Genomic DNA, 26,451 nt, shown 5'->3' with positions numbered 1-26,451 from the left:
TGGCCTGAAAACTCCAATAATACTTTATTTAATTATGTGAGCACATGGAACAATGAACCGACATCAGGCTAGATAAATGGGTCACTTCAAGTTCTCAATCCCCTAGGTGGGGACTACGTAACTGTTTGATAACACAGAAGAAACTAACTGAAAATAAAGGGAAGACATAAGATGTTCTTTCAAAGAATATGCATTTCATCACCTCTGAACTTTACAAACCAAATTAAGTGACAAGGGGAAAGCAGTTTACATCATGGGTCAATTGCTTATAAAAGTGTTATGAGCAGCTAGCAGATAAGCATGTAAGTACTTCATAGTAAAAGTACTTTTTAATGGTGGTAGCATGACAAACGTAAAAATACCAATCTCTATTGCAATGGAGAAATGGAGATTTAAAACTTAGGAACAATAATTTGAAAACATTAACCCTTGCTATGTATACATGCATCATATACACCATCATGCAACAAGATACACCCCTTAGAAAATCATTTTTCTTCTCCATTTCAGAGGATATAGCCTGGCCCTATGAATAATGGTACAAGATCAGGTATTCAAAAATATCCTGAGTTATATGAAAACAAAAAACCCACAGATAGTGCAGTCTGGCATCAAGCAAAATCAATAATAAAAGAGAAGGCAAAGATAATTAATTTCTGTAGCCAAGACTAATGCTTCAACAGCTCAAACTCAGTTTCATCAAAGTGCTGCTTAAATAAATGCACCATCTTGTCGCTCAAAAATTAATTTTAATTTCTATTCCTATGTGTTAAAAATTAAACATGGTCTGCCATGATTGGTGTGTATCAGACACTAAGAAGCTACAGCTATGAAAGTGCACCGCAGAAAAGCTGCTTGGCAGTCCCTAAAGTTAAAGCTGCTGCTTCAGATGATAATCAGCCCCTCTCCCCAGCCCCTCCGGTTGGGATTTATAAATGCCAAGTGGTAGGAGCAAAGCTCCTCCAGACTGTTGTCACCAAGGGAGTCCAAGGAAGTAAAACACTCCTACAATTCTTAACAGCTTATCCTCTTCAGTGCAGACCACTGTAAAGAGATACATGCACTTAAAGGCCCTGCAGAATAACAGAACGGTCAGCGACCAGCAGCATTTCATGTTCCAATATGCCGTTTGTTTTGCATTAACACATCCAAGAAATCAAACATGGCAGCTGTTAAATAAAATTATGGTGAAGAAAATGCCCTTTGAAGAGAATAAACCTTTGAACACTACTACATGCAGTACTACAAAATAAGTTTCTTTAAAGAACACGATTACATAGAAAGTCAGAGGCAACTTCAAATCCCAGGTTCAACTACTCACAGAGAAAGATCAGTCCAATTCAAGTAGCAGTATTTCAGGTTTCAGCCAGGAATATTCCTTGCTATATAAACAGCCAGGTGTTTACAGCAACATTTTAATGGTCTTATTCACCAGTGTAGCAGCTTCCATCTCTCTCCCGAACTCTGCACCAATTACCTCCCTCACTCTTTGTAGCCACAAAGACAGAATATTAGCTGTAACCAGAATAGCAAGGAAAACACTGCAGAGCTGTTTCCACCAATAACAATGATATAGTTCCACCCTTTAACTGTAGTGTCTTGCAAGGTGGAAGGTGGCCACTCGCCTGACGAACCTGCAGTGTTAGCCTGTTTCCAATCAGGTGTTTAGGAAGCTAACATTTTGGGTGTTAACTAGATACAGGTTTAGTCCACTGATCCCGTTACACAGCTCTTTTAGGCAGGGCTGCACTGAACCTCCCAATGCTAACCTGTGTAAGACTACTCAACTGGCCCTCACAGTTGGCCGCACTACACTGTCAAACCTCGTTCCGAAAAGTGCACGTTTAAGATTGAGACTGTTTTATTGGTCTTTGTGAAAGCTAACTGATGATTCTGCTGATTGCTTGTAAGGAAGGGAATTCTTCATCCTCAATATGCAAAGCTTTGTGGGAGGCTATGTCCTGCTGAGTCAGCACTTGCTGACACGTCGGGCAGATGCAGCAGTACAGGTCAGAAGCAGAGTCCATTTGCCAGACATTCTTTTTGTTCTTTTTGGGTTTGTTTGAGCCTTGTTTCTCCTTAATTCTGAAGTCATTGTGAGCAGAAAGCAGTTCTTGTTGCTTAGCTGCGTCTGGCAACAACACCAATAACTCATTAAAGATTTTCGTGAAGTTCTCTCCAAGCAGCTCTCGGCAGCTTTGGTAATACTCTGCCGCAGAAATCAGCCCCTTTAGTTAAAAGAGAATCACGACAATTAGCAATGAAAAGAAAGAGTATACTGACCAAGGGTGAAATTCATCCCTCGGTACCTCTAACCACTCAACCTCACTGTTCATTTGTTGCCTCAATGCTCAATGAGCTGACAACCAAGTAGGACTTCAAATATTTCTAAGGGTTTCCACTACTTACCTGTCTGAACTGTCCAGAATGAGTTTTAAATTTATTGAATCTAGACTCATCGCTTTGAAGAAATTCCTTTATAGACTGTATTAACTGAATGTTCCTTTGCTGAAAATTTTCAGGTATCAAGTAAGATCCTCGACAGGGTTTTGGCCTGCATTTGGAAAGAAAGTGAATTAACACCTCATGCAATGGCAAGCGACTGAAAAATGTCTTAGATTTGTTACAATGGCCCTTGCCAATCTCTCACCAAGGGGTATGCTACCGCTTCACCCAATTATACACGGAACTCCCACTGGCAACATGCACCCATGCCACGGAGATGGGTGCATGTTGCCAATGCTCCCAGTTCTTCCTAGATGGGGAGAACACGTAAAATGCAAGTTTAATCTAGTCTTGATCCAAACTCGCCTGATCTGAAACATGCTTCATACAGTGTGTTAATTAACTGGGACCAAAGGGGAGTTATTTACAACAAGAGATGTCTGCATGAGGATGACTGTTATCTCATGGTAGCAATTTTAATGGAAAACAAAAAACCCCTGCCTCTTCTCCCATCCCACTGTAGACATGGCCAAAGAGACCAACCTTGGAAAGGATCAGAACCAAGAGTGGCATTTAGAATACTTTGTAAATTTCCCCCAAAAGCAAGTTCCCACATGCAGACAAATATTTCTTTCTAGTAGGTGAGTCATAGTGATCTATTACAAGGCTGCAGTATACCGCAGCTACTCGAGTGGAGGCAAATTCAAGACTGTGCTTATTGCTCCAGCAGTAAGGATTCTGATATGCCAATACGGAAGCAGAATGGGAAAAGGTTTCTGAGCTACTATCAGAACCCAACCCACTGCCCAAGTTACTTAAACAGCCTGGTGGCATCAGCTGGAACCTCCACAAATCCCAGATAATTAAAAACCCACCCTCAAATTCAGCTTGGTGTTTACAACCTATGGGTGTGGGTGTCTTCTGCAAGGAACTTTCATATGTTTGTGCAACACTAGAAGTGAACAGCTTTTTCTGACAGCAAGTCATGCTTCCCTTGGTGAGATGGAGTCACTATGCAAAGGTTTTAAGGATTTCTCGCTGTAGGTTTAGGGACAAATATGAGGGAGTCTGAGCTGGTCCCCCGCCCCAAAACATACATGTTGCATCTGTTTGGACTTGCTCAGATTCAGACCTATCTACCAAAATGTAACTGACACCTACGTCTCTACACATCACCAGGAATCTGACTTACAGACCCTACAACAGAGATCTGAATCAGGCCCTTACTTTTGTATACTGCTGGCCTCTTAAACCTCACCTGTTCAGGCTAATTGCCCCAAAGCAGCATGCAATATTAAGAACCCCTACATGGAGGAACTGAAACACAGATTGTGTGTACACTAATGTGAATTCTCGAAGCGCTTTTACTTACTCGTTCAGAGATGTAGTGACAGGATCAGAGACATTGGTGGATGGAATAACAGTAAAACCTGGAGGTGGTTTACTAACAGGCACTGACAGCCCCGGAGGCGGAGGGGGACTCTTTAATAGCCCCACAGAGTTAAAGCCTAGATTAAAATAGCACAGAATGGGGAGGAAGTTAGTGCACTGTCTATGCTACGCAGCCAATCATCTCTCAGATCCACTCCTTCCCTTCCCTCAAAAGTCTGCAGACATGATACATTACCATTTATAAGATCCAAACAGCTAAACAGGTACCAATGTATCTGAAGACAATTCAAACTAAGGGATTAATCTGCTGTTTTACAGGCCACTGATCCTAGTCCGACCAAGAGATGCTACGAACTGACTGTTCTTCTGACACAAAGTTAAAGCCCTAACTATTGATTTACTGCTTCCAACAAAAAGTGAAGTGCAAACACGCACTGGTGGAAAACACACGTTTACATAATGGAACAAATGGCAAGGTCACAGCTTTACTCCACCTGAACCACACAACCGACATTTTCCAGCAGGCTGCCATCTGGCGTTACACGTAACCGAGAGCTCTACTACCAAGGCTTGGGGCATTGCCACCTTCAGGAGATGCAACTGCCCTGTGCTGCATTGGGTGTAGGAGAGACACTGAACTACCGCAATCTGAAATAGTCGCTACCAGCTCTCAACCTCTCCGTAATACTTTCCTCCGAAGTGCAGATTCTTCCCTGCCATTTAGGTCATTTTGCTCTGGGAGAGCTCTCAGCATGAGTTTTCCACTAGGAAGGCAGCAGGTCTGGGTTTATGAGTGAACTGCCCTATCTATTCGCTATGCACACAGACTACATTAAACTACACAATTCTAGGGGCTTGATTCACTATTGTGTTACTTCAGTTACACCCATCATAGCACCACTAAAAGCCAGGGCATTACATCCATGTAAAGCTAGAGTAACTGACGGATCAAGCCTATGTGTATTTATTATTTGTACTATGATCGTGCTGCTAGCTACTGTCCACACGTAGTAGAAAGACAAACTGTCCGTCCACAAAGGAGCTTCTAAACTAGCCCTTGGAATACCCAAGCGCACAGGTCCACCTGGTATTACTCATTAGACAAGCAGGAGTGTTCGGAGGCTGGCTGCTTATCTACAAGTTACCCTAAATGCCAGACAGAACACAGCAGCTCTGCTGTTGAATGAGGCAGGTATTTCCCAACATTTCAATGGAATTTTAACAGGACAGGGCCACAGGGGAGGAGTTCAAGCGGCTCAATGCGGTTTGCTGGGCTAAAATGTTTCTACTTTACTCTCTAGCCCTGCGAGCTACTGTTCCCATTTTAAGAGTAATTTTGGCTACCCATGGAAGCCACTCCTCTCTCTTGCACGTTTCACCTAGCCCATTTATTTGACCTAGTCAGAATGGGACTTTTTGCAGGGGTTACCTGGTGGTGGCATTCTAGATGGTCCCGAGCTCCCGAGTGCTGGGAAGTCTTCCTGAGATAAAGTCACTGGAGGCTTTTTAAGGCCAGGCGGCTCTTTGGATGCATTACAAATTGCTACTGATTTTTCCAAGTGACCGTTCATGACAGCTGCGGATCTGTCGGAGAGGTGAAGATTTGCAGGGGCACTTGGAGTCTGCTCAGCTTCTGCCAGTTTTTCCAAAGCCGATGCAGGAAGCAAAGTCTCCTCTGGCAGCTGGGGGGATGATGCTCTTTGCTTCTCAACTCCCATCTTCTTTTTCTTGCTCACTTTAGTAAAAGTCTGTGAGGTGGAAGCTGCCAGCAAGGAGGATACATCAAACATTGTCGGTGTATTTCTGATCTCCTGGGTCGTCAGGCCACTGCCACTGTCTTCGTCATCTGACAGGGAGAGTTTACTGCTCTTCCTGCTTCCTTTATTGCTGTTCGAGGGTGCTGGTTTTTTGGCCAGATGGTTTGAACTGGAGCTGAGGGAAGTGACAGCTTTAACCGCGCTTTTATTGGAATTGTTGCTCCATGCAGATGTGATGTTAGACACTGTTCTAGCATTAGGCCTCATTTTAGACACCAGAGCCGGAAAGTCCTCCTCTTGAAAGGCTGTTTTCTTGGCAGAAACTGTGTATGTTAAAGACACCCCAGAAGCGATGGTGGGTGCTGCAGAGGAGGAAAGGCTTGGGAAGTCTTCTTCCTTCAGCTTCACTGATGCTGGCTGAGCAGAGCTGCGGGAAGGAAAAACACTGTGTACAGCAGTCACAAGGTCAGCACAGAGGAGGCACAAATCCACTGGGCAGAAAGAGCTCAACATCTAACTGCAGTTTTCCCTCAAAAATACTATCATTTAGCGGAGGCGTTGAGACTCACAGGTAATTGTGGGTAAAATTAAAATGCATGTGTGCTTACAAATAGGTCATGGGTTACAAAAGCCCTCCCATGAGATGTCACACTGCAAGTCTAGTGAGACTTCAGGAGCACATTGTCTGGGTCTGGACTTGGACACTGCCTTAGAAGGCTTGCATTCCAGACCGGTACACAGCAGAAGCAACCACAGGCTTTAGAGTGGCACTCCAGTAGCCACCAACTTTGAGACGGTCACCCAGTAGCCCCTTTAAGGACCACCACTGGCTTCAGAGGAAGACACACATCCATGCTCCCACAGTACTTGCTGGCTATCTGCTGGAGATAAACTGCAGGGTTAGAAAAGAGTAGTGGTCCAAGAGGATGGGATATGGAATGATTAGAAACTTATATGAAGCAACCTTTAGATCAAGCAAGACATGGGAAGTGATAGCCTACACCTCGTCAAGCAGTCCCACGGAGGCCACATGGGAGGTTTGCGTAGCCAGAATTTAGGGGAAGGGGGAGTAATTTCTCAGAAATAATTTAACTTCAAATTACCTGTAGAACTATTATCTGCCAAACTCGGAACCCAAGTGAGCTTATAAACCAGACTTCACTTTGCTACGATCTTGCACAAACTTACCGTTGCAGAGGCCCTGCTGCTGAGCCAATCGCTGGAAAGTCATCTTGGCTTAAAGCACCATTAGCAGCTGCTTCTTTTGGAACTTTGACAAAAAGACCAAAGAAATGCTCTTAACTAAAATTCATTCATTTCTGCCTGGAAACTATCAACGAGCACCAGGACACCATAACTAATTCCGGTTTTGGTACTTTATGCCACTCTTGACTGTGATATTCTAATTCAGAAAAATGGACGTGCATTTTAAACTAATGTAAAAATGCACTTTTCCATTCTGATAACTACATTTGCTACTGTTTCCCCATGTCCTGGGTTTAATTTGCAGCATATTAACTATAGTCAAGAAGAGTGACACTAAGCCACTGGTTTATGTATGACAGGTTTGATTCTTGTCTCCAGATATAATCCGAATAAATAGAGATGTTAATGCCATATGAGTCTTCAATGTATTTTATGATACTGTAACAGGAATGTTTCGCACTTAGGTTACAGAATGACATTAAAACACCAATACTTAGTATATAATATTTAAAGCCTCACTTGAAAAAGCACAACATGGCAGGCCTTAGCTTTCCGATTCTAGCAATTTTACACCAATATTGGAAATTAATTTCTTCACACTAAGGGAGACATCCAACTTAGAAAGTAGCGCAATCTAAACCTACCAGTGTCTGTACGCCAAATCAGGATGTTGTACACACTTTGATTTGATTATTTTGGTTGTTCAAGTATTTCTGCCCAGATCCATTTTAAATATGAACACACTGCCAGAATCCCAAAGGAAGGAATGACACTCAGATATGTTTCAAGGCAGACTAGCTGGGTTGGTCTCTTTAATGGCCAAAATCAATTCTTTGCCATGAATTCCATAACCATTCACACCTTTGCCCATGCCTGTTGGAATTCTCTACAGCCATCAGAACCCGCACACAACTAACCTGTGGCTTCATTTGAAGGCTTTGGCACTCGCTTAGTGTTGGACACTTCTGGATCCCTCAATTCTTCTTTTTTACCTCGACTGCCATCCTCTTTATCCTCTACCTGTTTCTTTTCTTCTTGCCGTTTTGCTGCTACTGATGCCCTGACTGCTGCTGCAATATCTCGGTCTTCTTCTTCTCTATAAGACAGGACAAGTTTTTTAGGTCTAACAGAAAGGACTAATGGGCTTTTAAGCACCTTTGTCTCTCACTCCAACTTCCACACCTTTAAATTTCACATTCAAACTACTTTATGTCAACTGCCTTATGCTGCCACCTGCTGGGAAAGGTTGCAAGTGAAACTCAACTTAATTCATATCATCACATCCAGGTTCAGGCTCTGGTGAAACAGGCAACATTCATTCACCAGACTTTTAAATTCCACATATGGTGATAACCAATATCTAAGTACAGCATGAACCAGGATGAGAATATCAGAGATGCATGGGAACACTAGTTTCTCCCATTCATTTTCAAGATACGAAAACCTCATTTGTATGTCCAAGTAACTCAGTGTAATATGACAGGTTTCAGAGTAACAGCCGTGTTAGTCTGTATTCGCAAAAAGAGAAGGAGTACTTGTGGCACCTTAGAGACTAACCAATTTATTTGAGCATGAGCTTTCGTGAGCTACAGCTCACTAAAGCTCATGCTCAAATAAATTGGTTAGTCTCTAAGGTGCCACAAGTACTCCTTCTCTTTTCCCAGTGTAATATGGTTCATCATGAACTTCCAACACATGCAAGATCCACATGCGACACACCAACGTATATGGTGCCTGGAGATGGATTTTCCCAGTGAAGTTACCAGTAACAAACGCACCACTGACTGCCCAGCAAGAAAGAAAAATAGACATACAGTAGGTATAAAGCTCTTAGATACTGTGTGGATGAAAGGAGACGAAGTGAAATTTAATTTCAATACTTAACCCTCTTCTTTTTCCAAAGCACAGGCCAACCAGAGACCTGTTAGTTCAATAAAAAAAGCACGATCCTTAGAACAGGAACTTAATGACTGCCCAAACCTAAAAGGTCCGCTAAGCCTGCAAAGGCATGTCAGTTACTTCAGAAAATCCTACTCAGAAAAGTCAGGAATGAAAATAATTATCTTAAATCAGAAAATCCTCAGTTATACTAACCCACATGTTGGAGAGTTCAGGATAACAACTTTAAGATTACAATGCCCATCTACTTTGGCAAGTGCAGAGAGTCAAAACTTCATGTAAAATACTTTTGTTTAATTGTGTGCGTGGTGCCCAGACTTCTAATGAAAACTAGTCACATCCCTATCTAAGGAGTTGGTACTGTAGTTTCCTCATTTTCCTCACTTTCCTCCTGCCCTCCCACCAAAATACCATCATAGAGGTGGGACTGGAAAAGGGACCTCAGTAGGTCATCTTGTCCAATCCCCTGTACTCAAGGCAAGACTAATAACTAGATCATTCCTGACAGGTGTTTAATGACAGATTAGACAAAGTCCTCTCCTGATGGAGATTGTTCCAGTGCTTATCTACCCTGACAGTTAGGACATTTTTCCTAATGTCCAAACTAAACCTCCCTTGTTGCAATTTAAGCCCCTTGCTACTTGTCCTATCCTCACAGGTTAAGGAGAAGAATTTTTCACCCTCCTCCTTGTAACAACCTTTTACGTACTTGAAAACTGAACTGTTATGTCCCCTCTCTGTCTTCTCTTCTCCAGACTAAACAAACCCAATTTTTTCCCATCTTCCCTCATATGTCATGTTTCCTAGACCTTTAATCATTTTTGTTACTCTTCTCTGGACTTTCTCCAATTTGTCCACATCTTTCCTGAAATGTGGCATCCGGAATTGGACACAATACTCCAGCTGAGGCCTTTTTAGTGCAGAGTAGAGCAGAAGAATTACTTCTCGTGTCTTGCTTACAACACTCCAGAATGATGTTCACTTTTTTTTCAACAGCGTTACACTGTTGACTCATATTTAGCTTGTGATCCACTATGACCCAGAGATCCCTTTCCGCTGTACTCCTTCCTAGGCAGTCATTTCCCATTTTGTATTGTGCAAATGTTTGTTCCTTCCTAAGTGGAGCACTTTGCATTGTCCTTATTGAGTTTCATCCTATTTACTTCAGACCATTTCTCCAGTTTGTCCAGCTCATTTTGAATTTTAATCCTATCCTCCAAAGGACTTGCAACCACTCCCAGCTTGGTATCGTCCACAAACTTTATCACTCTTTACAAGTTTATATCATTTAAGAAATAAGAAAATATTTCACCTCTGCAGTAAGTTCTACAGCACACGGGGTTACTCACCTCTTGTATCTCCAGCTCCCTCTTCTGTTTTGCTGCCCTCCTCGGAGTCCCGATTTACCTGGTCGTCCTTGCCTGTTATATCTGTCAACTTCTTCATAGTCCTCTCCACCCACAACACCTGACCAGGAGACATGTCCAATCATTCGCTCAGTTGTTTTTCTAATCTAGGAATGTAACACCATCGCTCCATAGATGATTGAAAGATACTAAAATATATTAGTACAAAAGGACCTTTTCTGACTCTCAATCAGCAACCACTGATTTTATAAAACCAGCTAGCCTTTACCATTATTGCATTAAAATGCATTAGCAGTATATGGATTCCATATATTATGGGACTGTGATTCAAGTTTAGGACAAATTTCATCTTGATATGCAGAGATTTCTATGTACAGCTTCCAATAACATAAAAAATATCCATGTATTGCCCCACTCTTAGTACCAGATGCACCCCTGGGAGTACCATGGTTGTCACTCCCTTCATTCATATTACTTGTATCCCAAGCAATTCTAAGGTAGATCAGAAAGTCAGTTGTGAAAATAATCCCCCTATTTTGAAATGGGATGTAATCAGTTTGCAGTCCACAAATGGCCAACTTGCACACCGAGTTTCTGAAAATGTTCAAAGCATTACGAAAATAAGAAGGTATTTCTGGCAACTTAGTCTTTCCAGTCTGACATACCCTCATTCCTCCGTTGGTGCCTGGGAGCATAGTTGAACTGAAGATCAATCTGTCGGTTCTGTCTGGCCTCAGCCCTGTTTTTGCTGTGGCAGGCTGTTTTGTGTGCTTTGTAATCTATTTCTGTACGGAAAGCATGAGTGAACTGTTCTGTACTGCACTGTCCCTCTTCACAAAGGAAGTGCTTTTCACGGAAGTGTTCGCGAAGGTATTCGTAATCACTGGGAAGAGGGCAGACATTGATTGGTTAGTTCAGCAATGCAGTCAACTTAAAAAAATTGTTCATTCTTTAAAAACACTTTGAGTGTTGTCACTCCATTTTGCAAACTCTAGAACAGCGACCTTCTGCACGCACTTCTCTGTGTGTCAAGACACAGAACAGTTTAATGCATGTTTCAGAGAAGTTTAACCAAATTCACTGCACGATGCCTCACTGACCATGTCACATTAGCCCTGCACAAAATCTCCTCCATAAAAGGAACTTTTATTCAGACCTACTTTTCACCAAATAAATCTTAGACCATTGGCTATTATGGGCTTATGTAGCAGAGCTGCAGAAACTTTCACAGAACTGCACTCCAGAGTCTAATTTTTGTTTTTAGCCTTGAACTGTGAAGAAACCTTAAAAGCATGAACTGGATATAAACGGATGAAGGGCTGTCTGAATCTGCAGACAGTCTGAAGCAAGATCTCATACATGTGAACTGTCCCACCCATTGTAGTGCTTTAATATGGAGCCCTAAAGATGACAGTTTAAATGTCAACATTTAAATTATTTGTAGTGAAATAATCATCAGCAACATCCATCTGATGTGTTTGTCCAATAATCCTAAACCATCCATTGTGTCTTCCTAAGTCTCAAAGGCTAGTTTCCCAAATATGGCTCAATTACCTGCCAAACCCCCAGGCTTCCCCCATGAGAATTAAGTACCAGCAAATTCACTTAGAAACTGAAAGTGAGGGAGCAGTAATAAATACATTGATTTTAAACACAAAGAGAGAGACCAGCTGCTGCACTGATTAAATATTTCTTTACAAACCTCCCTTCCTTTATTAAACGTAAATGTAGCCATAGCGGCTCAGCATTCCAGTCTGCCACTGAGGACTGCTGCTGAGTTCAGAGGGATTGCCTCTTGCCACAGCATTTAAGGCCAATTCGCTGCACAGCACAGGGTCTGATCAGAATCTCTCATTCATATATAGTTTTATACAACTTTTAAAGCTCAATGGCTCCGTTTGCACTGATATAGCGCTAAGCAATACATACATCCCATTTTCAGTAAAGCATGTCTCAGTTGGCTTCAGAAGAAACAACCAGCCAAACAGAAGAAAAGGTGGGTCTGTCGGTCCCAGGGTTCCATCCTCAATACAAATTCTAACAAAGATCAAAAGCAATCTGCTCACTCTTGCATTGGGTGCCTTTGGACAACCTACTCTCAGAGACTGAAAGCAGATGCAATCACCTTTCCATCAAGATTTAAATCTTTTAATTAAATTAAAAGAAACTCAAGTCAGCCACTCTCACAAACCTGTAATATTCCTGAGCACCATCCGAATCACAAAAGTGGCAGAAATAGTGATCTCGTCTCAAGTGTTTCAATAACTCGTCGTTGTCTAAATAACGCTCATCACAAAATTTACAAAGGGGATGCCCACGATGAGATGTGTCGTCTGGGTCCCCATGTATTCGATGTCGAGCGAGGTCTTTGCGAGAATACCACTTACGTTCATGTGTAAAGATCTTAAAGAAAGAATTACCTCATGTCAACAGAGAACTACGCAGTTTACTGATGGAGTAAATCAGGTTCTACCAATCTTGATGTCATGGGCCAACGTTACTAGTCAAAGCAATTTCCCACTTTCAGGCTATGAACAATCTGTGATTAAATGGTTCCGTGAATGGGCGTAAGAATTCAAGTCCCTCTCCAACTTAAATCTCATTTACATTTCACTCACCTGGAACAATGAAAACAGACCAGTCCACTTTTCTCCTAGTACATTTTGTTTCATGTGCTAACAATGTAGCACAGTTTGGGTTACAAACTCTGTAGGAAAAGTCTTTAAATCTAAACCATCTTCTGAAAACACTTAATATTCTGCTTACCAAAGATTGGGCAAATGTAAATGAAATGAGTCAGCTGTTATGCATTTGGTAACAGTCCTCGTACAGCTACTGGGTGCCTTGCTTATATACAAACATTGGCTCAGTCCACAACTGCCGCACCACTAGCCAATATCTTGTCACTACTGGCATGGAATTTGTTTCTCTAGGAAGAGAGCTTATAAAACTGAGGCTACCAACAAAATACACATATATACAAAAGACATTAGGCATTGATTTGATGTAACTGTTTGAAAGCGAACCAAAAAATTAACATTGCCAAATACTCTCCAAAAACTGGTGGTAGATATTCAATATATATCTTGTCTAGACCAAGGGTATTAAAGTCATCTTGGGCAGGGATTACTTTGGCTTCATTAACATCAACAGACTGAGCAGCTTTAATTCTCAATGGAACTAGGACCTTCTTTTCCATGGGCATTGTCCACATTTAGTTCTCCAGAATAAAAACGTTTATGAAGTGTTCGGAAAGCGTAAAGCACTGTGCAAGTGCTAGATACTATTACTGCTCTGGTTTCTTATCAATAACCAACTACAGACCCATTCTTTCTATCCACCGTCTACTTAAGTGCCCGCGTCCAGCCTGGTATTTCTTATTCAATATCTGTGAAAGTAAAAAACGTAATCACAAAATTGTGCGTGACGAGTAACAAATATATTTTCTTCATGCTCTGAAGGAATTCCTTCCCTCATTAACCAGTGCTGACAAGTATCATTCACGTTGGAGGTTAGAGGTTACAAGTGTTCTTTCAGCAGCAGCTGGTGATTTTAGCTGAATCACTTCGGCGAGAGCGCTGCTCTCTACTCTGAAAGCTCAAATTTAATCTTTCGGATGGTATAAAGTATTAACTGTCTAGCTCTACACAGACTCAGACTTTAAGACCAGAAGGGACCATTATGATCATCTCCAGTATGATAATCTAATCTGACCTCCTGCACATCGCAGGCCACATAACAATGGCCATTAAAAACAGAACCCATGTAAGAAAAAAGATGGCAATATGCAGTTTTAAGGCCCACTGTATAGTGACCTGTCAAGGTTACAGGCAACTCAGCTTTCCAGTGGAATCTAGTGTGGCAAAACAGGTGTTATAACAGTCAGCGATTGCATTATGTGTGAGCAAGTTACGTACAGCTGTTTCATCCCATGTCACCACCACTTTATAGCAAGATACAAGATATCTGCCTCTGTACAGCCACACAGGGTAATGAAATGCAATTCTATTCCTTTTAACTTGCTCAGGTGATTTCTCATCATATACATGAACTCACTGCAAGTTCTAAATACTTCTGAGTTGGTTTTGCTCTTGAGGAGGACTCTGAGGTCCTATGATGCACCTTGTTCTCTGAATTGGCTCTGAACTTTTTTAGAATTAGTTTTTGGTTGGGTTTTTTAAAAACAATACAAAAAAAAAAAAAAGAGAGGTTCTACAGAAAGCAGATCTCCATAGTCAGACTTTCTGATGAGACGGCAAGCAGGAAATTAGACCCATGCCATTAATCCACACCTGGGGTGGAGCTAACGTCATAAGGTTTTTTGAGATGGCTGGGCTATAAAGATATATATATTTAAAATAGAATCCAGACAGAAAGCCTTAGATTTCCTTAATTAACCAATTTATGACAAGTGGTGGTTATAAAATGCTGCAAGTCACTCAAACAGACTTGGGAAGGTGGAAGAAACTTCTACTGGGTCATTGATTCCATTTCTTCACCGTGTCCTTTTTTCCGTTCTGCCTCTCCCTCTCCAGCAAGTCTCCTACAAACTTAGTTTACACAGATTCCCATGCAATGAAGTCTCTTTTTCCCTGCCGTAAAGCACATTTTTATGGCTCACCTTCAGGTGTTTAACACATAGTTTACAACAGAAGAGCTCATGCTGTTTTCTCATGTGCTGTTCCAAGTCCACAATGGTGCTGAAGGGCCGCACATCTGGACACAGAGGGCATTCATGCTGCAGTAGCTTCCTAAAGGACAAAGATATTCAAGGAAGGTTTATCAAGGTTATTTCAAATCCTATCCCAAAAAACCTACACTTCAGCAAATGTTACAGTGAAAAGAAAAGTGTTTTATCTTTTTTAAGCTGTCACAGCAATTTCTAACTCACGGAGGTTGGATTATGCTCATTCCAAAATACCCTCGATCATTCCAGGAGCAAAACTGAAGTAAACTACATGGAAGCTGGAATATCAGGAGGGGGAGCAATACAGCTACCGATTGAAAAGTGATACAATACTAGAGTGCACGGCCTATGAGCAGACTGTAATGTGTTGGAGAATTCTAACACAAGGGTGTGTTCTCAACTTCCTCCAAAGGTAATGGTAAAAAGTTTGCAGTTTAATTTGTGATTTGTTAAAATCCAACCAAGTTAAATCTTTTTGACAGGCGATAACCTCATGCAATATTGTATCTACATTATATAGCTGAAAAGAGACCTCATTTGCAGCTAATTCAATATGAGTGTAAGGGGGGGAAAAAGAAGAGCCCTGATCCTGAAAGAGGAAACAAGTAAAGCACCATTCTACAAGGTGACAGCAGAAGCAGAAACACAGTCCGCTATTAGGGAACAGTTTAATGGGTTTAGCTCCTGACTGTCATTCTGCAGCTATTCATGGCATTCAGAAACCTCAGCAACAAATCACTGGGTTTGGCTTTCAAAAAATGTGACATTTCTAAACAGACACATCATTACAAAATGCAACTGCTCAGAGCAAATGTAATTTATTAATCAGAATGTATTTCCTACTTACCCTGCAGTCATTTACTAATAATAAGAGGCAACAAGCAACATGTTTCTGGGAACACTTAGTACAGTAGAACCATATCTCACTTATCTGAAAACTCCTCACACAGTTAGTCTAGCAAAATCCCACAACATACTTCCATTTTCCATTCTAAGTCAGAAGGCCACCAAACCCACTATCCAATCCAGCAAACGCCAAGCCGTAAGAGAATACCAATGCACTTACAGAGTCCCATCCTTGGACCAAACAAGGCTGAATGCATTGCACTAGTCTCCAAGAAAAGGCATTGGCTGCATTTACTCCTCAGCCCTATGCCCTTCCATGTCCCGTCTCCCGTCACTTATCTTTCCATTTAGCTGATCCCCATCCTAAATGAATCCACACAAAAAAACCCAAACAAACATTGAACTAACACGACATTTGCTGCCATTCCATTGTTCATTCTGCTTGTGTTACATTCCTTTCCCCCCACCAGTGTCTGTATTGTCTAATTAGCTCTTCAAGACAGGGACTTACAATCTATTTACTACTCCAAGTGAGGCACTATACAAACACAATGAGGCCCCATTCTTGGTTGGTTCTTAAACACTATGAAAAAACATGATTAATAAATCAGGTGATGATATTGTTCTTACTAACAGAGACAGCACTAATATAAGGAGTAGAGGTCACTCAGCATCTTGCTCACGGCCGCAGGTGGGAAAGACGGAAAAGTGACTTTTAATGACAAATCAGATATTAAGCTGCTGAAGACCTAGGATTTCAGACTTAAGGAGGTGTCCGTTTTGCAGCCCCGGGTCTCTTGGACACTTCCAGGCACACACGTTCAATTTTCTCCATTCTTCAGCATGGTACAAAATACACACATTGCAATAAAATTTCCACAAGCTGAGTCTGCACTGTTTTACCTAAGGGCAGCATGCATTTCCTGTTGCATACTGGAGGACAAGATATTATTTTAGAGATCTCATATTAAAGTCACAGGCTACCTTCTGTACAGACTTGCCTGGGACTCTTTTTCTAATCTGTCTACCCTCATCTTTCTGAACAAACTCAATATACCCAGAAATCAACTGAAGATGCCAGGGTTGTTAGGCTAAGGCAAAACCACAGCTATAATCAAGGTCATCTCCTAGGTGTTCTTCCTGTAGCAAAGCCCACTGCTCAGATGACCCAAGGGAAAAAGGAAGGGAAAATATGATAATGCTAGGAAGATGAACAGAATGCTATGTTTTACCTATACAGTGCAAAAACTTTTCCATCAGCAAAATAGATGTCATATTTCTTCTCATGCTGCAGCTGGTTAATTGGTATTGTTGAAAAAGATGCAAGCTTCCTTCCAAAGACCACCTACAGACAACAAACAGGAAAGATTAGAGAAAGTACATACGAAGTTGTATGTTATTTTGGTCTACAGTCGATCACCATTATAACCTAAACTTGTTACGAATACTTGTAAGTGTGTATTGAATCCCAGACATACTGAACACTTGTTTCCCACCCCACTCCCCATGTGCTGCTGGGAGATAATACAGTGAACTTTTATGATATAAGTGATCAGTGACATAAGGCAGAGTCTCGTCAAGGAAACAAGCTAACAAGAGTCAATAAGAAAAAAAAATGCAAAAAAGATTTTTTTAAAGGATTAGTAAATTCAGATGCATCCTATGTAAGTATTGTTTACAAATAAACCAGCAGCCCAATAAAAAGGAAACATAATTCTCTTCCCTAATAAACAGCCAGCCAAGAAACAGAGAAACACAAAGGAATCACACCAATAACGCAACAGTCAGAATCACCTGCACCAATTCAGACAAGTTACAGTAGATCTCGAATTGTTTTTCAGTTGACACTAAGACTGCTATTGTTCATGAAATACCTCACAATAGCAGGTCTGAGGTACTGTGTGTGCGCGTGTAGTATGATCATTATGAGTCTACTGGCTTCTTCCGAAGTAATTTAATTTAACCAAAACAGTCTTCTCCATGACACATCCCTAAATGTGCATGAGACTCAAACAAGTATGGCCTGTTTTCTTACACCGTTACACACACTACACTGTCGTTCATCTTTAAACCTACTTTCATCCACCCCATACACTATGCTGATTCTGTGACCATTACTTTTGCCACTTCCGTCTGCATTAGTGTGTCACCAGAGAAGATTTAGTCATACTGACGTTCCCAGCTGCCTTTCTTGATCACACACAAACACTGTGCTACTACCAGACCTAGTCTACGAAGCAACCCAGCTGGAGTGCCCATAGCTCCACTCTTTTCAGTCAGGAACTTACTTTTCGGCACAGCTCATTTGCAACAGCCTATCCTGATTTTTCCCCCACACACAACAGTACGACAGGGGGGCTAAAAAGGAAGTCTGTCGCCACTGAAAAACCAAGAGGATATCTGGAGCAACTATAAATGAGAAAGGATGGCCAAATGCTTAGGACACTAGCCTATGATTTGGGAGACCCTGGTTCAATACCTTGCTCCACCAGAAACTTCCTGTGTGACCCTGGGCTAGTCACTTAGCTTCCTTATGCCTTAGTACTACCTCACAGGGGTATTGTGAGGCTAAATACACTAAAAATTGTGAAGTGCTTTGAGAGCTACTGATTAAATGTGTTATATAAGAGCCAAGTATTATTACAATAAAAGGATTGTTTGAAATAATTCAAACGGGTGAAAGATGGCATAAGGAACAAAAGCTGAACCCACAAAATATAGCAATTACTATGAATAATTACTACAAAACTGAATAGCTGCAAAAGTTAATGTCCTGTCCACACGGCTAAGATCAGCTGGTTTCAGCAAAGAGAGAAATTTTTCAGTTTGCTTCTCCCTTGGACAGCGGCCATAATAAGCAGCTGCAGCATGAAACTAGATGCTTAGGGGTAATAAGTCTACAACTCTAGGGTCTATCCCTGCGAGCATGCTTAAATTACAGCAGAGGCTCTTTCCTTGCCAAGCAATTCAACCTAAGCTACAGATGCACTATGTTTGAACACACTGGTACTCGACATCACATTCAGCCTCAGACAGCGTGAAGAGGACCAACAGAAAGCGTACCACCACATCAGACAGGTAGGCACACAAGTCTTAGCCAGCCGGAGTGGTTCCAGTCTGTATGCAACTGTAGATGGAAGGAACGCAGGCCGTTGGAACAGCAAACCCCCTTTTATAACCTTGCCCTCAGAATGTTTGAGAACAGGAAGGGATGGGGCAGGAGAACGCTCCACCATCCAAGCTGCACTGCCAGCGCATCCTCGGAGTGGGAATATGTAAAGCAGTGGTTCCCAAACTAGGGGCACCGCTTGTTCAGGGAAAGCCCCTGGCGGGCTGGGCTGGTTTGTTTACCTGGCGCATCCGCAGGTTCAGCCGATCGCAGATCCCAGTGGCCGCAGTTCACCATTCTCAGCTAATGGGAGCTGCGGGAAGCGGCGCGGCCCGAGGGACATGCTGGCCACCCTTCCCGCAGCCCCCATTGGCCCGGAGCAGTGAACTGTGGCCAGTGGGAGCCACGACTAGTCAAATCTGCGGATGCAGCAGGTAAACAAAACGCCCCGGACCACCAGGGGCTTTCCCTGAACAAGCGACGCCCCTAGTCTGGGAACCGCTGATGTAAAGGCTACTCACAGAACTTACTTTTATCCCAGGCCTTGAAGCAGACCCAGAGGATTATTCACATGTGCAGAAACCACCACAGACTGAGACAAAGCTTTTATCCATTTTCTAAAATACTTTCCCCAGCAACATTACCTTCAACTTCCTCTAAGCTTCTTTGTAGGAGACTCATCTTTCCACTACCATCTTCATTTAAATGTTATGTTCTGAGATCAGGCAGTTTAACGTCAAATAATCATTTCTCTTGCACTGCTGTTAGTTTAACTTCACGTTCCATAGTTGTGATCATCACTAAGTGAATGTGGAATGTCTACATTTATTCACTCTCCTGCTTCATGTACTTCAGCTTTATTCTCATTCCACCATGTGGATAAAACCACATGCACTTGACTCATTACATATTTACCAAGCTGCATTTCCTCACCCAGGTTGCCCTCCATGGGGATTAAAACAAGATCTTCAACCATCAGAGTACAACAAGACAAAGACAGAGCTGCAGAAGATGTATGTAGTCTGGATAAAAACCATATCAATATCCCTAACTAGGATTTTAAATAAAGTGGCATTCTATACTACTGTTAACAAATTTATGTAGTAGTGAGGAAAAACAAACAAATAATGAACTTCTGGCTTCCACAAAGTCTGGGTCTCTTATGCACATTGATAAAAGATCTTCACATTGCTAAAATGATTAGAGGAATTGAAAAGCAGCCAATGAAGTTTATTTGGGAGGAGCTCTTCATTTGGCAAGGAAAAAACAACTGTTCATACTTCATTTCCTAGCACCTACAATTCATTTTTAATAATACCATTTCAATCATTCAATTCGGGTGTTAATTCTTATTCCTTAAATAGCTCAGATCTCTCCCCATGTCAGTGCTGCACAAATAACAAAAAACATTTTGAAGGCTGACAATTTTTAAATGTGAATTTAACATTCTTGAAAAACAGCTTGCAGCTCTGGAAAGTGAAGTCTTACTTATAGAACAGGAAGCACTAGTGCAAGCTTCTCCATGCTGCCATCAAGGTGCCTCAACTCTGACCCAGAGAACCTCCCTTTCAGGATAAGAAGGCTGTTGACTTGTTTACTGAGACTGCCAATGAAAAGTGGTAATTATTGTGTTCTTAGTGACCTGAACATTTTTCTTTGGGAACTGGACTGAGATCCTTCAAACTCATTCCACATCAATCACCAGCCATCAGAGGGTCACTACCAACCAATGCATCTGATGAAGTGAGCTGTAGCTCACAAAAGCTTATGCTCAAATAAATTTGTTAGTCTCTAAGGTGCCACAAGTACTCCTTTTCTTTTTACTACCAAGCCTGGCTGTATTCAAACTTCCAACCTACAGATGAACGGCTGATTAGTTCCCCGGCACTTCCAGTCCCCCAAGATTATATTCTTAATATTATGCAAAGAGAAATGCCTGCAGATATTGACACTCTGAGAAAAGTAGATGGAAAATACACTAAATCTAACATCAAGCGAGGACAGGTAATAGAATAATGGAGTAAACAGGAGTGAAAATATGAACTGCAGACAGGAAGGGCAATCCAGTGGCTGGAAACGGATTTAAGTCTGCAAAAATGGAGAACTAGGAAAGCAGTGAGGAACCATGACAGCAAAGAATGTAGCATGCACAAGTGGCAAGTAGTTTCTACCATGGGAGAAGATCAGCCTCTTCAGAACCAACTACCTTGGAAGTTCAGTTGTTCAGTATGGTTCCAATATCTTTTATCTCCACAACTACATACTAGGATGATGTCTGGACAAGTCAAAATTTTGTTGAGAAGAGAGGCAGAAATTCAGAAGAGGTCTGTTGAGCAGCAGAAAGCTAACACACAGAGGCTGCTCCAAAGTCACCCTGCATAAATTCACGGGTCAGAAAACCCAACACATTTCATTGTCTCAGTGTGTACGTTGGAAGTAATAATAATAAAAGGATATTGCACATGCTGAAGCATTATCTATATTGCCTTTTGCACTGACCCAGAAATCATCTCATCCTCTCTGAAGAATGCAAGTGGGAGAAAACTTTCTTATGTTTCAAAAATAAGTTTGTTTGCCACCTTGCTACATTCTTGCTTCTCTTCCAAGCTCCAAAGAGTCATTTCAGACAATGCAATTAGATAACTGGATCCAGCTGACTTGCTCTCGTGCACTGCAGTAGGAGTTTGCAATACTGATTTATAAAAAAGGAGTAAATTTCAACATATAAAAGCACATTAAAGTTCAGATAAGGTTTTCCCTTTTTTAAAGAAAGTACTGCAGAATCCTCCTACTTGAAAGAGCTGTAAAAGTAAATACGGTCACTATCACGATGTTTTGTAATGCAGGACTTGCGCAAGTCCAGAGAGAGCATGTAAAACACCTTCCCACAAGCTTAAAATCAGAGCAAGAATCCAGCAAGGTGACAGGCAGAATTATTGGTGTCTCCTTAATACTAACACTAGGGAACAAGGACAGGTTTACGTAAATATTTAAAATAAAAATCAAAGAAGAGAAATAATCTCTTAATACCCTCTCTGCTTTTCAATACCCTTCTCTTTGCACCTGAACAGTAGCTGCATCATTAGGGGCAGAGCTCAACGCCAGGCAATATACCTAGCAGTGAATCATAGAATCATAGAATATAAGGGTTGGAAGGGACCCCAGAAGGTCATCTAGTCCAACCCCCTGCTCGAAGCAGGACCAATTCCCAGTTAAATCATCCCAGCCAGGGCTTTGTCAAGCCTGACCTTAAAAACCTCTAAGGAAGGAGATTCTACCACCTCCCTAGGTAACGCATTCCAGTGTTTCACCACCCTCTTAGTGAAAAAGTTTTTCCTAATATCCAATCTAAACCTCCCCCACTGCAGCTTGAGACCATTACTCCTCGTTCTGTCATCTGCTACCATTGAGAACAGTCTAGAGCCATCCTCTTTGGAACCCCCTTTCAGGTAGTTGAAAGCAGCTATCAAATCCCCCCTCATTCTTCTCTTCTGCAGGCTAAACAATCCCAGCTCCCTCAGCCTCTCCTCAGAACTCATGTGTTCCAGACCCCTAATCATTTTTGTTGCCCTTCGCTGGACTCTCTCCAATTTATCCACATCCTTCTTGAAGTGTGGGGCCCAAAACTGGACACAGTACTCCAGATGAGGCCTCACCAATGTCGAATAGAGGGGAATGATCACGTCCCTCGATCTGCTCGCTATGCCCCTACTTATACATCCCAAAATGCCATTGGCCTTCTTGGCAACAAGGGCACACTGCTGACTCATATCCAGCTTCTCGTCCACTGTCACCCCTAGGTCCTTTTCCGCAGAACTGCTGCCTAGCCATTCGGTCCCTAGTCTGTAGCTGTGCATTGGGTTCTTCCGTCCTAAGTGCAGGACCCTGCACTTATCCTTATTGAACCTCATCAGATTTCTTTTGGCCCAATCCTCCAATTTGTCTAGGTCCTTCTGTATCCTATCCCTGCCCTCCAGCGTATCTACCACTCCTCCCAGTTTAGTATCATCCGCAAATTTGCTGAGAGTGCAATCCACACCATCCTCCAGATCATTTATGAAGATATTGAACAAAACCGGCCCCAGGACCGACCCTTGGGGCACTCCACTTGATACCGGCTGCCAACTAGACATGGAGCCATTGATAACTACCCGTTGAGCCCAACAATCTATCCAGCTTTCTACCCACCTTATAGTGCATTCATCCAGCCCATACTTCCTTAACTTGTTGACAAGAATACTGTGGGAGACCGTGTCAAAAGCTTTGCTAAAGTCAAGAAACAATACATCCACTGCTTTCCCTTCATCCACAGAACCAGTAATCTCATCATAAAAGGCGATTAGATTAGTCAGGCATGACCTTCCCTTGGTGAATCCATGCTGGCTGTTCCTGATCACTTTCCTCTCATGCAAGTGCTTCAGGATTGATTCTTTGAGGACCTGCTCCATGATTTTTCCAGGGACTGAGGTGAGGCTGACTGACCTGTAGTTCCCAGGATCCTCCTTCTTCCCTTTTTTAAAGATTGGCACTACATTAGCCTTTTTCCAGTCATCCGGGACTTCCCCCGTTCGCCACGAGTTTTCAAAGATAATGGCCAATGGCTCTGCAATCACAGCCGCCAATTCCTTTAGCACTCTCGGATGCAACTCGTCCGGCCCCATGGACTTGTGCACGTCCAGCTTTTCTAAATAGTCCCTAACCACCTCTATCTCCACAGAGGGCTGGCCATCTCTTCCCCATTTTGCGATGCCCAGCGCAGCAGTCTGGGAGCTGACCTTGTTAGTGAAGCTAGAAAGCTTTTCTATGTGAAAGAAATATAAAGAATATCTAACTACAGATCTGATTTAGCCATAAACTATTTTGGATCCATCATCCCCATAGTCTGACCTTCAGCACAAATTTGTTCAGCATTTTAGTGGCCCACAGAAGTAGAACCCATGTCCAGAACAGCTGTGTGACCATATGGGAATGCACCATCAATCCTCTTTTCTATTAAAGTTTACTTTAACAAGCTGACAGAGTAGTAAACTTTATGGTCAGGGTTTCTACAACTCCATGAGTCCCAACACACTAATTCCCAAATTGGAATTTTTGTTAGTGAGACAGAAGGAGAAACCTCCCTTCCTCAAGCTAAACCGGCTTTTGTACTATTGGCTGTGTGTATCTTGGTCTCTAGGGTGTTACCAGACAAACAGGGTGGATCTGGGCCCCCACCCTCTCTATATAAGGCAGACTTTGCTCTTTATTACATTAATTAGCGTTTACAGTGGTGACAGCTTCACACACCAATTAGAACAGACAGATGGTCTCTGGAATGATAAATAATACTTAGCCCTTCTCCATGGGAACATGGTACCATATTTAGCAAGGCAGGATTCTCCATCCTAGACCAGCGGCACAGAACCCATGGCAATTCAGAGGGAGGCAGGATGTCCTCGCCAGTACCCCGTTGACTGTGCAGAGCTGTGCACCGGGCAGCCCAGAGGGATTTCCAAGAGGGCCCCAGCGCTGAGGTGCCTCTGATCGGGGGCGCGGAATCTGAAGGCCCCCAAAGGAGGAGTCCCATACTCCAGACCCCCTCCCCCCCCCAGGCTGCTCACTTAAAGCAGCGGCTTGACCGCGCGATGGCAGGACGCCGTCTACACGGCCCCAACACGTGGTTAAACCACAGCAGCGGCTTGAGGTGCAGCTCCTTCAGCGTCCCTGCCCACAGCCCGACAGGCCGGGCGAGACGGACCCGGCCGGAGACGAGTGTACACGTGGGAAAAAAATCACACCCTGCCCAGCCCCAACCCTGCCCCGCGGCTTGCACCCGGGGACCCGGCCAGGGCCGCCTTCCCCCTTCTCCTCGGGGCTACTCCACCCACCCAGCCAGCGCCCCCCATCCTCTCGCCCGGCCCGGCCCGGCCCGGCCCGGCCGCCGCCTCCTCTCCCCGGCTCCCCGCGGCCGGCCGCGCCCCGGCAGGCCCCCCTCCAGAGCGCTCCCCCCCGGCCTCACCTGGCCCAGCTCCTCCCGGCACACCGCGCAGTACCGCACCCCGCACAGCGCCCGCATCCGCACCGAGCAGCGGTAGCAGATCGGGTGGTCGCAGCGGCCCAGCGCCACCACCTCCAGCTCCCCACAGCACAGCACGCAGAGCCCGTCCGGGGGACCCGCCGGGCACGGGGACGGGGAGGCGGCCATGGCGCCCCGCACACGCCGCGGCCTAGGCCCCGCTCAGCCTAGCAACCGGCCCGGAGCACAGAGATCCAGCCGGCCTAGAGCGCCGCTGCAAACCGAACGGCTGGCACTCCTCCAACCATAGAGAGCCGGGGTGCCCGCCCAGAGCGCGGTCCGCCGCCTTTCCCACCGCACTGCTGCCAGCGCGGGCCTCGCCTAACCATAGAGTCCCCGTGGAGAGTACCAGCTCCAACCCTTTCGCGGCCACGGAGATCGGGCTAGAGCGTCGCCGCTCCTTAATCTCGCTGCCCAATACTCCTCCAGCAGTCTGACAATAGAGACGCAGCCTAGAACGCCTCCCTCCATCCCGGCGTCTCTCTACCCATCAGTCTCTGTAACCATAGAGAATGACTATAGAGTACCTCCGCGGTCAGTGCCCCCTCTAGCCCTGGCTGACTGACCTCCACTAAACTGGAGTCCTCCCCATGGGGACATTTCAGCCCAGTCCTTGTGGGCTTCAGGGCTGGAATCAAACATTTACCATCAAGAGGTGCAAACCCACCGTCACTATGACAACCACCCCGGGGAAGGGACCCCTCGTCTTGGTGATCCAGCCTGAGGGCTTGGGAGTGGCCGAACGGCACCAGGAGACCCCACAGGTGGCCTGTACCTTTTTGGTCCCTGGCCTCAGGGTTTGTGAGGCAACAGCCACACGCAGGGCCTTGTGCCGTCTGGGGTTGGGGCCTAAAAACCAGCCTCAGCCTTTCTCACTTGGGAGCCTGGGCACTCACCTTGCCCCCCACCTACAATGGGCTAGTGAAATGCTTGGGGTTTTCTCCTCAGATGAACCCCCTGCCCTCCCATACCCCACCCAGCCTTGAGGATTCTCTCTGCCTTTGTAAAAAAGAGAAAATATTGACATCAAATACATTTAATGAGAAAAGTGACCAGTCGCCTATGTAAAGTGAATTCAGGCAATACTTCCAAAGGGGAGTATTCACTCTGTGCCCTTCCTGGACTCTCCATCCTTGCCCCCTTATTCTATCCAATGCAGTTTTCACGGTTTGGCATCCACCCCAGCACTACCAAAAATCCAGAGATGTTCCAAGGCAGCCCTGTAGAGCTGAGGAAATCCCGGAAATGCTGTATCTCAAGCTTTTGGTGAGGATAGATATGGCACTCAGTCTATGACACAATGATATTTTTCACAACCTGTGGTGATGGTTTTGGAAGCATCCTCACCACGTTGCAGCGTGATGACCAGTTAACATAGCATGACTATGTTTTGAAACAAGTTTTGATCCTATTGTGTTGTGAAAGATCAAGACGGCAACTTGATGGACACGTGTAGCCCACAATGGACAAGATCAGCAATCCTGCCTCTCAATCTGATAGAATACTGAATACGAATCCTGACTAGCATATATAATCTACTGCAGTGGTTCTCAACATGGGGGAACACAGAAGTCTTCCAGGGGTACATCAACTCATCTAGATATTTGCCTAGTTTTACATCAGACTACATAAAAAGCACTAGCGAAGTCAGTACAAACTAAAATTTCATGTAAACAATTACTGCTTAT

The 26,451-nt window shown here is 43.6% G+C and overlaps 1 protein-coding gene across 2 annotated transcripts; it reads right to left on the bottom strand.

The window, feature by feature from the left end:
- ZNF598 (zinc finger protein 598, E3 ubiquitin ligase) lies at nucleotides 1-25,176 on the bottom strand. Of its 2 annotated transcripts, none has more exons than XM_048866775.2 (12): nucleotides 25,090-25,176; nucleotides 16,832-16,944; nucleotides 14,688-14,817; nucleotides 12,258-12,469; nucleotides 10,732-10,949; nucleotides 10,049-10,166; nucleotides 7,718-7,896; nucleotides 6,783-6,864; nucleotides 5,267-6,021; nucleotides 3,818-3,953; nucleotides 2,410-2,554; nucleotides 1-2,228 (listed from the first exon to the last, which is right to left on the bottom strand). In XM_048866775.2, the coding sequence occupies exons 1-12, from the start codon at nucleotides 25,090-25,092 to the stop codon at nucleotides 1,881-1,883; spliced, it is 2,439 nt and encodes an 812-aa protein (XP_048722732.1). In that variant the 5' UTR covers nucleotides 25,093-25,176; the 3' UTR covers nucleotides 1-1,880. The 2 variants fall into 2 exon arrangements, with proteins under 2 accessions (XP_048722732.1, XP_048722731.1); XM_048866774.2 differs by lacking the exon at nucleotides 25,090-25,176 and adding an exon at nucleotides 24,707-25,062.
- Between the last annotated feature and the right edge of the window lie 1,275 nt (nucleotides 25,177-26,451).

Source organism: Caretta caretta, chromosome 10, assembly GCF_965140235.1.
Source record: "Caretta caretta isolate rCarCar2 chromosome 10, rCarCar1.hap1, whole genome shotgun sequence".
Taxonomy (NCBI): Eukaryota; Metazoa; Chordata; order Testudines; family Cheloniidae; genus Caretta; species Caretta caretta.
This window is presented reverse-complemented; position numbering and strand designations above follow the sequence as displayed.